We start from the raw sequence: 15,165 nt of genomic DNA on the forward strand, positions 1-15,165 counted from the left end.
AACTAAGAGTCATTAAACATTACCTTCCAAGTGCAGGCTGCAGTTTTTCAGTCTGTCTTCTCAATAAAAAAAAGCCCCACCAAACAAAACTTAGGAGGACAGTAAACAAAACAAAGTATATCTTGCATGATAAATTGTATCCATATTCCTTGATGCGTGGCTAGAAATTGCTCAGACACTTAGAAAATGCAATAGCACAGGCTTCTGAAAAGGGCACCAAAAAATTTCTCAGATTCACATATAGTAACTATAGCATTTATTCTCTGGTTTTGCGTAGACATCATCTCACAGGAAATGTATGTATCTACTGGGTTTTTGTGTATAGATAGGGTGGGTTTCCCAAAAGTGTTTAGAGAGCACGAGTATCTGTCATCCTTTTGAAAAATCTGTCATTCTCAATCAGTTTCTCAGAAATGAGTCAGATGTAGAAATTTTGGAAAAATACCTTCTTCCCTTTTCCAGTTAAAGTTACCATTGCATCTTTTCTGCAGAAGGTGATCTTATGGATTGTGATGGAAAATCAGATTCCAGCCCAGAACGGGAAGCTGTGGATGATGATACCAAAGTGGCAGAAGGAGCTGATGGGATTAAAAAAAGGAAGCGAAAACCATATAGACCTGGTAGGATGCAATAATTTATATAATTGTGTGTCCCTTCTTTAACACTTTTTTTTCCTGTATAATCTAAAATAATTAGAAAACAGTATGGAATTCTGAAGTATTCTACTACTAATTGCTGATTTTAGATTTTTTTTTCCCTGTTCAGTTCAAATTTTTTAGTCCTTTTATTGAAATACATTTCCAAAGGTTGCTGCTCAGCAGTACACCTGTTTCTTAGTATGCTGTCAATTATTGGTTAGTAGTTCAAATCTACACCTTGTATTGATCCTTAACTTGATAGGAAAATGTACTGTATTTACATAATTGATGAAGGCCAGGGTTTTTGTGTGTGTGTATGTATATATATCAGGCAATATCTGCACTTCAGAGAACTTTTTGCAGGTATCTTATTTTCTGAAATACTTGGTAAGCGTAATTTACTAAATATTTGCAGGTGACTTCTGGCAGTGAATTTTAATGAATTCAGTTATTGGATTAATTAATTTATTTTAATTTATTAGTGCAGTCAGCTCTTAATTATCTTGACTGTGGATTAACTGTGTCCTGGGTGCAGAAACACTTGAGCTGTCTCCAGGCAGAAAAAGCTAGAGGTACCTAAGTGACTCCATAGGAAGTAGCTCTGATTCATTAGGGCTAAAACTGAACCCAAGATAATAAGCTCCACTGAGACACTGCCTGGCTTTTCAAGAGCCCCTGTATCACATACCTTGGTATGTCTCAGAATCTGTGTTAATGTGTTGGGTTTGTGTTTCATTATGCAGCCTCCTACTACTGTGGATAAGACATTGTAGTCTTTGCAGTCACAAATACTCTTTTCACCAGTCACACCCATCCTGCTTGCTGTAACGGGCCATATCGTCTGATTATGAAGATAGTAGGGGAGGAGAACAGAGGCAATGAAATGATTGAGGAGGTGAAGGCAAGGAATACAGTGAAGGAAGGAAAGGAAGCAGGAGTTACAACATGGTCCGCTTTCTCTTGCTTCTCTCTCAGTAGCTAAACAGATCTCTACCACCTTTTACCCTCCCCACATCATTTCCCACACTGCTGAATAAGAGCCCTGTCTCAGCAGGTCGTGCCCATATGTATATTGCCTTCCGTCATGGGCCCACCCTGGGGAGATGGTGGTACAAACCCACATCACTAAACAGAGATTTCCTTTTTCTCTACAAGTAATGTACCTCAACAAGCCATTTATTTCTACTGCTGGCTCCTCAAGAGAAGAGAGTTTTGTTTGCTTGGTGTGGTTTTGGATCATCAGTTGAGCAGCCATCTATTCGTTTTCTGCAGCCAACAATTGCCCTGAAAAATGAAACAAACCTGAATCTGATGCATGTACATACATACACACCAACTGTAAAGGATCAGGAGCACTGCAGTCAATCTTTAGTGAAGGATTCTGGAGTTTCAGGCAGTATGGTGTTGATGAATTATATTTTTATTTTTGTGATATGTCCTTCTCTAGTACCGTAATTTGGAGTGCTGGGCTCTCTAGAGCAATTGTAGAGGTTTTTTATGGTCCTTTAAGGTTCTTTAATAGGTTTCATTTGGTAGATTGACTTCTAATTCTAGTAATTCGTCAGCTTGCCAAAGGAGGGGAAACCCAACATCTGGAAGTTGCCAGGTTTGGTGATTTGAACTTCTTGTGGATGTTTTACAGTCCTAAAATTCTGATCCTTTTTGATACTTACATATATACCCACCGAGACATTAGAACTCCGAAATGTTTCGTAAAACTCTGAATGAAAACTCCTTAAGTATCTCAGATTCATTCTTAGACCTCCACAGATGCAGTAGTCCTCTTTACGTGCAGAATAATTTTGGCTCTCATTCTTACTTTGAAACATAGTTTTAATCAATATACTGAATTTTTGCTTCCTTGTTAGGTATTGGTGGATTTATGGTACGTCAGAGAAGTCGTACGGGGCAGGGGAAGACTAAAAGATCTCTCTCCAGGAAAGATTCTTCTGGATCTGTTTCTGAGCAGTTGCCTGGCAGAGATGAAGGTAAGTGCAGAAACTTGTTTTCATTTTTTGTTCATGCTTAATGCAATAAAAATAATGCAACTCATTAACATACAGTTCTTTCTAGAGATGTGCTACAAAGGAAAAAGGTCTTTGTGTTTGTCATGATGACTTTATTAATTCAACTGAAAATACTCATTCCTACATACTTAGAATTTCAGCAGAGCCCATGATTTACAAAGAAACTGAAACAATGAATTGCAGGCTATTGTGAGAGATAAATAGCGAGGATTGTAGGGACTGCTGTATTGTGTCAGAGCTCTGTTTAGCCTAGCTTTGACCAGCAGAAGACAAAAAAGTGTAAAAAATGAGGTAAGTTTAGAGCAATCCTCTTTCTGGTACACCTTCCTCCAGATGTAGTCCTGATCCAGAGGTGTCTTCTGGACCATCAGTTTTAATACTCACCAGCGTTCCACGTTCCACAAAAGTGTCTGATATTTTTAAGTATCTGTTTATGCTCTGGAAAACCCTATGTTAGTGGGTTGAACGATATGCTATTGTTGCATGAAGAAATAATTCCTTCTTATTTTAAACTGGATATCTGAGAGTTTCATAAGCTACCCTTGCACTTTGTTATGAAAAATGATTTTTAAAAAATCATTCCATATTAATTTGTAATACAGAAAGATTTTCTTGACGTGTGTCATGTTCCCCCATCAGTTGTTGTCTTTTCCAGGGCTGAAGAATCCTGCTTTGGTCTCCCTTCTCATAGCAAAGCCATTTTAATGCATCTGACACTGTAGTACTCGGTAGATTGGGCATCTAACAAGAAGTCAGATTTTGTTTATGGGCCTTGTTCTCTTGCTTGCTGTGTGTGATTAGACTAAATTATTTCATCCATCTGGATTTGTTCACACTATCTAATCTAGAAAATATTGAGGTATCATTAAGGTGAGATGGGGAGTATGTTTAGTTCAGAGCCTGTTTCCTATAAAGTCAGTAGAAAGATGCAGCTGCTTCTAAAGGTTGGCTGATACCATCTCAGTTAAAAGACTCTGGCCTTTGATTTCTGCTGTTATTCTCTCCTGTCTGTTTAGCTATTGTGTTTTTAACCTTTCTAGAGCCAGATCAGTCTCTTGCTATATACTTGTACAACGTGGTGGAGACTGGATCTTTACCACAGCATCCAGGCAGTATTAAAAACTAAGTTAAACGTTGCCCTTGCTTGCGTTTGTAGAACTACTTTATGAAGCCAACAAATGTTTCTTTTACCAGTGCAACCCAGTATTCTAGCTGGGTCCCCTATTCAAATACAGTGCTTGCTTTCTCTTTAATATTAGTGTTATAGCTGTGTTTTTCTGCTTTGTAAATATTCATTCAGTGTAGTATACTACATTGTGTCAGGTAGTGTTGAAAATTTTGCTTTAAAGTTTTTCATTTCTGTAGGGATCAGCTCCTTTAAGTAAAAAAAAAAAAAAAATTGGCTAAAAAGTCAATTCCCCATTCGGGGTAACAGTACAATGCATATTGTTAAAAAGCGGTATTCTTAAACAAGTCTTCTTCAGTTAAAAGTTTGAGCTTCTTTTTGTCTGCTTAGGCACAATTGCTTGTTAAGAAAAAAATAACTCAGAAAATCTTTATATGTTTTAAATCATTGTAGCTTGCTGAGACCCTGCTTCTCAGCTGCCAGTACTCATCAGCTTTACCAAGTGTTTTGCTACTCTTGCCATGTTCCACCCTCTTTCTCTGCAAAAGCTCACTCTCAAACAATGCAGAGGTCACAGCATTGGTGAGCCTCATTCTACTCACTGTCCTCTGAATATGGTACAAGAGATTACTGCAGTACAAAGCATAGCTGATTTTACTACCACAATAATACAGTTTCTTAAATAACTTCCCAGGGTCGTTAACTTCATGTAATTAGCTTTGGCAAGACAGATGTAGCAGGACTTAGAAAGTTCTGCTTTTACCTGCGGAGTTTTTCCTGTTTAGTTGAAATAAAGTACTGAATGATTGATGAGCACTGTGTGCTTTTGTGTTTATTAGAAAAAACAGTGCCACTTTGGAATATGATACCTGAATAAATGTGTAATTTTTCTTGAAGGGCTTCTTTATCGATTTCTTTTTCTGGCCTGTTTATTATTTATATGACAGTCTTTTCTCGGATTTAAAAAAGTTTTTTAATTTGAGAAGTAGTGTATAAAACAGAAGGTGGTTAAAGTGTAACTCTCCATGATTTTGGAGATACTACTTCAGTGGAATTATCTTTCAAATACCTGGTTGAGTAACACCTATAATTTCTCTCAAATTACCAGATTTTTAGGTGGTTTGGAGATAAAAAAGTTAAAGGTCTGTCTTCAGCCAGCAAGGTACAACAAGGTAGTGATGTGACTAGTATCACATACAGTATTTCTTACTGCCAGAGCCCAGATGCTCAGGTGGCAGTTCACAGCTGGCTAGATAAAAGCCACCTTTAGAATACATCTAGAGTGATACTCAATAAACCCATGCATCCAGATAGGTAGCAAGATGTGTTAGGTATGCTGCCACTGTACCTTTAGAGCAAGATACTGAGTATTTTATTTATTTGTGCCTGAATATTACTTTTTAGGTTGGACAGAACAGCTGCCAGACACTCCAGTTGAGGAGTCTACCCCAGCTTCTGAAAGTACTGAGAAAATAAAAAAGCGTTACAGAAAAAAGAAAAATAAACTTGAAGAAACCTTTCCTGTCTACTTGCAGGTAAAGCTGTTGGTAGACTTCTTGTGTAAATCCATTTAAAAACCTGATCTTTGTGTGTTGATTCATAGTTCATTTAAACCACTAAGGTTTCTTTTCTGATTCTCAATTTATCATTCAAATGAAACGGGTTTTCTGTAAAGAATGTTCATAAGTTTGCACAGAAAGCTGTATATTATGTTAAATCTCCAGTCCTCTGGTGTTATTTCTCAATGTATAGATCTCTACTTGTTCTGACAGGGTTGGGGGTGCAGGGAAGGAAGCCTTTCTCTTCTCTGTGAACTGACACATGACATTTTCAGCACTCAACTCTGTAGGACGTCCTAGCCTGATAAAGACATTTCCTCAAGATACTGGTTTTTCTTTTCAGAGGATTATAGAACATGATTTGATAGGGGAAACTTGTTTTCCTACAGTTTTGTGGTTTTATATGCCCTGCAGCTCCCTACCACAATAATGACTGTTCTTTCCCTGCCATTAATTCTGTGATGTCCCTAGCAGGTAAGAGGTAGCAGTCATGGATAATACCCAGGATACTAATGGTGATTGAGCAACTTACCTACCTTCAACCAGTTTATAAACTGACTCGTTTATATATGTCTCTCACTGAGAACATTATTTGGTTCGGTCTTCTGCTCAGCCACCCTTTTCATGAAAACCTTATTATCTTGTAGATGTTCACCAAACTTCATGACATAGACTATATTGGGATTGAAAGCAAGAATTGACAGAGAAGCAGAACAATCTGTCTAAAAATAATTTGTATTTCATAAGTGGGGAATGGAGTTAGGAAGAAAATAAGCAACATTTCCTTTGGATTAATGAGGATAAATATTTTTTTCTTAATGCATGTTTTACTCCTGTAAAACATGCAATATTCTTAGATTCTTCTTTTGCTCATCTTGGAATAATTGATACTGAAAAATCTATCTTTAGCTTTATTTTTAGCAGCTGTGTCCTAAATCAAGATTTTAAAGACTACATGAAAACAGAAGAAGTTCTTATATAATGAATAAAACTTGGCTTGAAAATTTGATAGGTTGTTATCAAATTGCTGAGTACTCAGGCTTAAGCTACATAATATTTTAAGATAACTAATGCAAGTTAAACATCTTCAGGTGTTTTGTTACTGCAGTTTGATGTTAGGATGATTTTGTGCTAACTGAAACACGGTGTATGGTCGGTCCAGAATTTGGACCACAGTGCGCTTGCATGTTTTCCATAAAATTCTTTTGTGGCCTTGATCAAGTTGCCCAGTAGTGTTCCCCTTGTTCAGCTGTCCTTTTTGTGTGAGGAGAAATATTTTAAATGCTGAAAAACTTGTGATGTATAATAACACTGTATTGGTACACTCTCTGTGCCACATATACATAAGATGACTATAGGTTTTCTGTATAATTTAAGGTGTAAATTTAATCATAAAATAGTAATAATGTAGCTGCCTCAGCTAAGTTGTATCCACTGTATCCATGCCTCATAGCCTGCAAGAGATAGTGCCATACTGGAGGGCATGTGAGACTTGAGACTGTGTTTTTGTATTTCTAGTAATCTTTGGCTTTTAATTTTAACTTTGGCATTTAACAAACTTTTTCAGTAGATACAGTGTTCCTCCTACATTGAATCATTTTGTCGTCTTTGCAGGAAGCTTTCTTTGGGAAAGACCTACTAGATACCAGTAGACAAAATAAGATGAGCCTAGATAATTTGCCTGAAGAATCACTTCCACTCTCATGTAAAACAAATCTGACCACCAGTTTCCTGGATCCTTCGTCTGACCCCCTTCTTAGCTCAACCTCCACTCCAGCTCAGGCAAAACTGGGACCTCAAGGTATACAAAGCTAAAGTTAGTGATAATTCAGTAGTTTGATTTTGTGGTTGCAACTGGGGCTTTTCCGCTCTCTTTTCCACTTTTCTCACGATGTTTATCTGATGTATTTTCAACATTCTGTATATTAACTGTCCTTGTGAGGTTAAGTTACATTGATAATCAGGGATATTGAACTTCAGGGCTCCAGCTGTTTCAGAAAGAGCAGTGGATGGCACAACAGTTGGCACTTAATGCAAATCTGAAACTCCTTGACTGTAACATCTATGTCTATAAAATTAATGAAAATTAATTCTGTGTAACAATAACCACACAGATCCATTATAGAAGATGACAAAAATACTCTTTAATTAAAAGATATTTTAGTAGTCTAGTGAATATTAGTTGGATGAATATCATCCAACTTTTATTTTCTTTAATGTTTTAGATTATTTTAGGTTGCCAGTCTCCTCGGAATTTTTGGTTCACCATGTCCTTTCTGAACATGAGTGCCCTTTCCAGGTACAGTTTGTAGCCCCTAGGCAATCTTTTGCTTTTGCTATTGCAAAACCTTACTGAAGTTACTGCTGAGAGTTTTGCAAATAGCCAGAGGGTTGTAAAGTGCTGCTGAAAGGGCAGCTTCACACAAAGGAGCAATTAAAAGTGAAAATCTTACTGTCCCCTCCAAATTATTTTTCTCTCTGTGTCTTGTAGTATATGCTGTTAGCTAGAGGTGTCTTACCATTCTGTATTTTTTAAAAAACTGTTACTGTTTCTTGTGTATATTAGTTAATTTTTGGCTTATGTTTCAGCTTGTCCTCACAAGTTTTTCCATTTAGAAGTGTTTACACACATTGATACAGTTTCCCATGTCCAGAGAGTCATTTGAATAAAAGTCATTTGAAAAATATTTGTGATTGTTACTTAGTGAAAATCTGCTAAATGAAAAGCAAAAGGCTACATTATAATTAAACATTGATTCTTATACAGTTGAAATTTTGAGTAATAGAGAATGCAAAAGTTAACATCCCCTGAAGGGGAAACAAATGGAGCGTTTCAAGGTCTGTATTTCAATGGTTCCAACACTACAAGAAGATACGCTCACATAGATGTTTTCACCCCAGCATCCTTTTGAAGACAGAGAAATACAGATTCAGAAGTCTTTGCTGGCCTATCCAACTGCAAGATTAAAAGTCACTAATGTTCATGTATTATGGTAGTATAACGTTTTAGAAATTCATGAACTTGATGTTAATTTAATGTTCTATTTTTCCAAAGTTTGACAGGAATTTTTAAAAAACCTGTTCTTTATGAATAAGCAAAGTTGTAAAACTTTGTCATTTCCTCTTCTTTTTATTTAGAAATAAATCATAATGAGGTGGCTATTAATAAACAAATCACTAGCAACAGTTTTAGTGGATAACCTGCTGTCTTTCCCATTTTATACGAGAGACTCAAAGGAGAGTGCTTTCTGGCCATAGGAATGTTCTCAACAATTGTCTCTCAACTGTTCAGATTTCCAGCCAAAACTGTGTCCAGACGGAGCTGTTTGTTGTAGTTGGAGCGCCAGTGGGTGAAGTCATCTGCCACTATTGATCAGTTCCAGTGCAATTTTTCTTAACTCTTTCACTGTGACTTTGTGGGAGACAGTTATTTCCACAATAGCATCCAGACGTGTGTGAGAGACAGGTTCCTTTTGAGTGATGGAGACCCTGGCAAATTGGCTAACTGCTGAGCTAGCAACAGTCACATCTTCCCTTCTGGCTGGTATTGCAGCAGAGCTGGAGGTGAGAACAGTGTCCCGGAGCACCTGTGATATTTTCGTCATTTCAATACAGACCTGTCTTCGGAGCAGGAACATGAACTGCTTTATTCACTGCACTGGGAGGCTGCAGGACTGTGTTGTTAACCAACTGTGTTACTTTACTACAGCGCTCTCACAAGGATTGCTGACTCCTGTGAGAGTCCTTGCTTAAGTGGATAGGTCTTTTCCACAAGGAAAATGTTCTTCTCTTTGAAACTCCAGTTGTTTAATCCCAGGATTAAGGGTTAGATACACTTGTTCATCTTCCAAAGAGCTCTCAAGCATCTAAAGAAGTTATCCTATCTGCTTTGCTTTTCAACATGTGCATAGGACTGCTAGGGAGTTGAACAGTGATGTGTTCAGTCTGCTCATGAACTGATAGTGCATTTCAGTGACATGTTCTGTGACTGTATATTCTTAGAGCTTGATTAAGGGTAGCTGAAGCTTTTGCAAGACAAGATTGCAGTAGTGATAGGGATTGGCAGAACCGGCCAGAAGAGGGTTTTTGGAGTCCTTTGTTCACTATTGATTTCTAGTAACTGTGACTGAAGTGAGCTTGAGGCTTCCAGTCCTGATTTCTGTCTGGCAAAGAGGTTGCACTTTTTGTTTTCAGTTACAAGACTCACCTTTCCCATGGTTTTATAACGTGTAGCACACTGCACGGTGTATCCTGCATGGGACCAACTTAAAATTATTTCCAAGACCATGCCAGAGCAGAGTGCAAAGGCTTGCTCACTGGGAACACAGAGGACCAGATCTCCAGGGTCTCCCTGGCTGTTCATGGGTAAAGTTGAACGTAGTGATTGGGATCTGTTGCATTCTGAGTGGTCTGAGGACTGTCTACATCTCTCTTGAGTTTCTTGACCTGGGTGTGTCTGATGAAAAAGAGGCCAGTTGGTGAGGTGTGTTCTGTGAAGGCTCTGGCAATGTGATCTTTCCTTCAGTTTGAAATAGCTTAAGTTCAGTGTGGTTTTTTTAGGGATGCTGAAAAAGTCATCAGTTTAAGTAGGGTCTCCAGATAATGCTAAAGAACTTCTTCCTAGACAAAAGGAGAGGAATTGTCTGATTCTCTGTGCAACTGATTCAAATGCTGCTGGGACATTTTATGACTAGATATGTTATTGTGTGATCAAACATCTTAGGGTGGCTGCAGCCTTGGGAGAGGCATTTTTATTCTTTTAGAAATTCATAAATAAAAGTAAATACATTGGAGGAATCAGGATCATGAGATAGCAGTAGAACTGTGCTCTCTTAGAGATGCAGCATTACAAGCAAATTATTTTCCTTTTTTGCTTTGTCTTAATTTTCATCTCCATTCTGAAAGCGTCAAATTAATGAGCAGTATTGAGCTATTTGTTTGGCAGCAGATGTCAACCAGCTATTGATTCTGATCTGAAGCAGCTGACTAAAGTGATTCAGTTGTTCCCAAGATAATATTTAGCACACTTGGAATTAAAATGAGGGAAAAAATAGAAGAAAAATATAAAAATATGCTTTAGATTAGATGTCTTATATGAGACTTCTGGATCATAGAGTCTAGCCCTCTGCTATCACCAACACTCTGCCTTTTTATAGACTTAACAAGCTCCATTTTGAAAGCAGGTAGCTTTTTTTGAACCTACTAATCTCATCAGAAGGTCATTACAGAATCTGATTGCCTTAATAGTTAGGAGCCCTCTAATTTGAAGCCTGAATTTATTCATGGCCAGTTTGTAGCTATGGGTGGTAAACTCTTCGGTTGTATCTTTCCACTTGAGCTCTTTCTAGCTACTTATTCAATATATTTATATCCAAATTGGAAGTTGAATTTTTAGGGACTGTTCCCAAGCACATTACTAAGGGCTCTGGAGAAAAACACCATAACGTAAAATACTACAGAAGTATTAAAGGCTGCTAATACAGCCTGGATGCTTCCTTCATAAGGGCTTTTTTCTCCCTGATACTTACCTGCCTTCCAGTAGGAATTGAGGAATGTTAAAGAACAGCTAAAGTCAATCCTTTGCCTTACCAGCCAGCTGAAGTCATTAACATCACCTTGCAGTGCTTGGTGTTAGTTACTTGCATAATTGGTATCAGACCAAATTGCCAGAAAAAAACAAGGATCCTACCCCCCCCCCCCCCCCCAAAAAAAAAACCAAACCCAAACCCTAAAACAGCCAAACCAAACCAAAAAAAACCCCCAAACCCTACAACTAGGTTCTGTTTAAAAGCTTACATTTCATAGTACTTTTTATCAGGTACACAAAATAACTATGCCCACAAAGTGATGTGGTTTTGAGGCATTTTTAAATACTTCTCCTGATATCAATAGGAGCCATATTATTTAAGTGTAAACATACTGGTCTGCACTGGTACATTGATCCACCTAGTTGAGTGGCAGACATAAAACATGATTTAATTAGGATGGTATCATCTTGTCTGCATTACAAAAGATAAAAATGAAGAATAAAAATAGTAAAGTGAAGAAGATTCATTTTCATTTTGACTTTCAGTAATGGTAGAAGGGAAAAGGGCTGTCTGAAAAACAGCAGAAGGAACATTTAAGTCGCTGTAAAATTTAGCAGCTTGGAAAGTAGCCTCATGATATAAGTAAATCCTTGGCATCAGGCCTCTGAATTAAGCTAGAAATACTTTCCTGGGGCAGTTGGGTTGTAACAGTGGGAAAGATAACCCGTGTATCTGTGAAATATGTTTGCTCTTCGACTTTCTGGTCCCTCTTTAACCTACCCATATTTGTTTTCCACATTGTACGTGGTATGGTTTGTATTGATCCATTTTCTCTGTTTAATTATATATGTATTTGTATATTTTACCATCTTTTCATGATTCATTGGTCTTGCAATGATTGCTCGTGTAGTCATGATAGTTTGCAGTTTTTCTGAAAAATATTTTTCTCAACTTCTGTTATTTCTCAAACAATTTTCTTCAAATGTGGCACATCTGTAATAGACCTAAAAAACTAGTTAATAAAACCAGATGGGCCATTTGGAGTTGTTTCTCTCTAACGGACTGGATGTCAAGTAGATAATCATATCCAGAATTTATTATTTACTATTAAATAATTTATTGCTTGGACTAGACCAGTTTTTCCTAGACAACAAACAAACATGAAATTTCTACCTCTGGCTGTTGTCTCTTCTTCAGGATTTCTTCTCATCTTAAAAATAGCATCTCCAGTTTCCATTTAGTTACTACTGCTTCTTACTTTTAATTCCCTGTCAGGGTGTAGTAACTGGTTGCTCCATAGTCTTAAGAAAGATAGTGGTGGTAAGAGAAGTAACTGATCACTTTCTTACCTTTTTTTTTTTTTTTTTTTTTTTTAAATATTCCCTGTTGATTTGCTGTGAGCTGTGTCCTTTATAAAACGTGTTTGTTGACGTTTACATTCATAGGCCTTTTGTGTCTTAGAGGTTGCAAGTTCTCACTAGATCTTGGGGTTTTTTCCCCTAAAATCATCTGGTCTTTCTTCCACATGACTGATTACATTATCACTTTTACTGTATTGGAGAAGATACTAAACAACGTAAACATGTAAAGGTGGCCACAGTACTGAATGGGAGGGGATGACTCATCAGCACAGCCTCTCACCCCAGAGTGACTTGCAGTACGTAAGACACTATAGAAGGCCCTTATAGCTGGTAAATCTGTGTTTGAGTTTATAGCTCAAGCTACAGTACATCACCAGAGTCATGTTTAAATGCCACGACTGGTTGATTTTATTTATTGCATCTTATACAGGTAGCACCGACGATCCTTTAGCTGATCTTTCTGAGGTCTTAAATACTGATGATGATATTCTTGGAATACTGTCTGATGATTTGGTAAAGTCTGGAGATCATTCGGGTATGTATGTTTATAAGGTCTCTTCGGTATTTGTTTTCTTTTTTTCTCTTTATTATAGATGTCTTTGTTGTATTATATCTATAGGTAATTCTCTAGGTGATTTCAGATACAATTTTTGTACCTTAAGAATACCTTGGCTTGAGATGATTTTGTTGTCTTCTACCAAAAAAAAATCCCCAACCTTTTCAACATTTTGTTTTACTTGGCTCTTTGCTTTGCTGCTTAAGAGAGAATAAAATGTAGCTGCCGTTGTCTATCATACCTGCGTAGCTTTTTTCAGCATGCAGCTTTTTCTTTACTTTTTTTTGTTTTCGTGTTATAATCATCCATTTTATCTGGTTTGGGTCCTGTAGGTCTTGATTTATGCACTTTCCAGGTTGAGAACTCACCCTCCCCATTTGGTAAGAAACTAAACAATGGATGATCCATGGTTAGAAGTAGTCATCTTTCCTAGTGGTTTTAGCTGGAAGAACTGCATGTGTAGAAACTAGTACTCCTTTACTGTGTCACTAATTCATGCTTTCATTTTCCACCGTTTCTGTGGTGTTTGAGTCTAACACAACCTATATAAACTGTGCACTCCACATTTAAGAGTACTGCATAAAGTTTGGCTTACAGCTTTTAAAAACCTTCCTGAGTTTTTGTGTTTCATGATACAAAATCATGCATTTTCTTGCTGCCACTGTTAATTTTAATATTACTTCTAGTAGTAGTGTGTAGTTTTTATCATAGTGGTATCTTTTGTAAATTAAAAGCATTTTAACAATGTGCATATATTAAAGCATGAATAAAACAGACAGCATCAATCTTTTTGTTTCCGCTGGATGATGATTCATCACTTTAGGTAATACACAGGTTGACAATAAGTAGAACGGCATGTTTTGTTATTTTAAATTTTTTTTTATTTGGTATCTAATACAGAAATATATTTTCAATACTGAAATGTGTAGTTCTTTTTTTCAAAGATCTTTCTCATCCGAGAGATTTATTGACTTGTAAAGGATGTTAGGAAATTTTTGTAGTAAATTATGTTCTCTCAGTACCAACAAATCACTTTGATGTAATCCAGAATATTCAGTAGCTGTTTTTGAAACAGGAACTGCTATAATTTGTTTGACTTTGACTACACTTGAACAGCACTTCAGTAGATATTTAATGTAATATTATAAGAACATTTGGGGTGAACCTTAAGGTACATGAGGGTGAACCGTATTGACTACTGGTGTGATTGTTTTTAAAATGTGAAAAATAGTTATAGTGGAACTATTTACTGAAAACTATACACTCAAAACCATGCTGTACCTAAACTCAGTAGTCTTATTTCCTATTCTTCCAGTTGCATTCTTTTCAATTAACATTCCTCAAACAATACAGTAAACAGGAGGTAAATAGTGGGCGGTTTTGTTTACTTTTTGTAATGAATATCTTATTTTGCCTTACATTTCAAATCTTAGAAAATCTTGGTTTAGTTCATAGCGCAGCTATAGGGGGGGGAAAAAGTTTTATGCTCTTTATTCTATACCAATAAATTTTACTATTTATGTCTTCACTTAATATTCTTTCTTCTTTCAGCTGGATTGGATATTGGTCCCATCTCTGATGATCCTTCTTCTCTGCCTCAGCCAAATGTCAACCAGAGTTCACGGCCATTGAGTGAAGAACAGTTGGATGGAATCCTCAGTCCAGAACTAGACAAAATGGTCACAGACGGTAATTTTTTTGTCCTTGATCTTGGTCTTCTAGAAAACAAGTAGAAATCATCTTTTTCTCAAATTACTTATCTATGTATTGTAACATACCTATTTGGACTTGCCTGCAGAATTAATTTTATCGCATCTTTTGATGATTACTCTTTCTGTGTTGTCTTTACTTTGTCCAGGTGCTATTCTTGGCAAACTGTACAAAATCCCAGGTATGTGTTCTAATCTTTGTTGTCTTTTGTAAAATATAGTTTGTAAACAATGCCAGCCAACTCATGCACAGTGTTTTTGCAGAGCTAGGAGGAAAGGATGTTGAAGATTTGTTCACAGCTGTATTAAGTCCAGCAACCACGCAGCCAGCTCCTTTGCCACAGCCTCCACCTCCGCCACAGCTCATGTCTTTGCACAGTCAAGGTGTGTTCCTTTGTCACTTTTAAAAACAGCAGCCTGGTCAGGAGAGTTGTGCATCTTTTAAATACTGATGTGATAGTAGGACACACCTTCCTTTCTGCTATTGTTAATTTGTGGAATCTGCTATTGTTAATTTATGAAATAATATTCTAAAACTGTTCTGAAGGTGGTATGTGATTAACATGCATGTAAATATTGCTAATAGAAAAGGACAATTACTTTAGATTTTTCTGACATACCGGAGCTTTTATTTTAGCTGACACTTTCATAGTTTTGAAAT

The 15,165-nt window shown here is 36.9% G+C and overlaps 1 protein-coding gene across 16 annotated transcripts in view; it reads left to right on the forward strand.

The window, feature by feature from the left end:
- The window catches only part of KMT2C (lysine methyltransferase 2C), a 201,057-nt gene that overhangs the window by 146,457 nt on the left and 39,435 nt on the right, over nt 1–15,165 (forward strand). For 13 of the 16 annotated variants that reach the window (XM_052807044.1, XM_052806979.1, XM_052807007.1 and 10 more), the window contains 9 exons: nt 492–620; nt 2,507–2,626; nt 5,196–5,326; nt 6,965–7,151; nt 12,670–12,774; nt 13,128–13,175; nt 14,347–14,484; nt 14,654–14,686; nt 14,769–14,888. In XM_052807044.1, the coding sequence (XP_052663004.1) occupies nt 492–620; nt 2,507–2,626; nt 5,196–5,326; nt 6,965–7,151; nt 12,670–12,774; nt 13,128–13,175; nt 14,347–14,484; nt 14,654–14,686; nt 14,769–14,888 (1,011 nt within the window). The remainder of the gene's footprint in view (nt 1–491; nt 621–2,506; nt 2,627–5,195; nt 5,327–6,964; nt 7,152–12,669; nt 12,775–13,127; nt 13,176–14,346; nt 14,485–14,653; nt 14,687–14,768; nt 14,889–15,165) is intronic. The other 3 variants (XM_052807022.1, XM_052807082.1, XM_052806984.1) reach the window with 2 other exon arrangements.

This window comes from Harpia harpyja, chromosome 1 (assembly GCF_026419915.1).
Source record: "Harpia harpyja isolate bHarHar1 chromosome 1, bHarHar1 primary haplotype, whole genome shotgun sequence".
Taxonomy (NCBI): Eukaryota; Metazoa; Chordata; class Aves; order Accipitriformes; family Accipitridae; genus Harpia; species Harpia harpyja.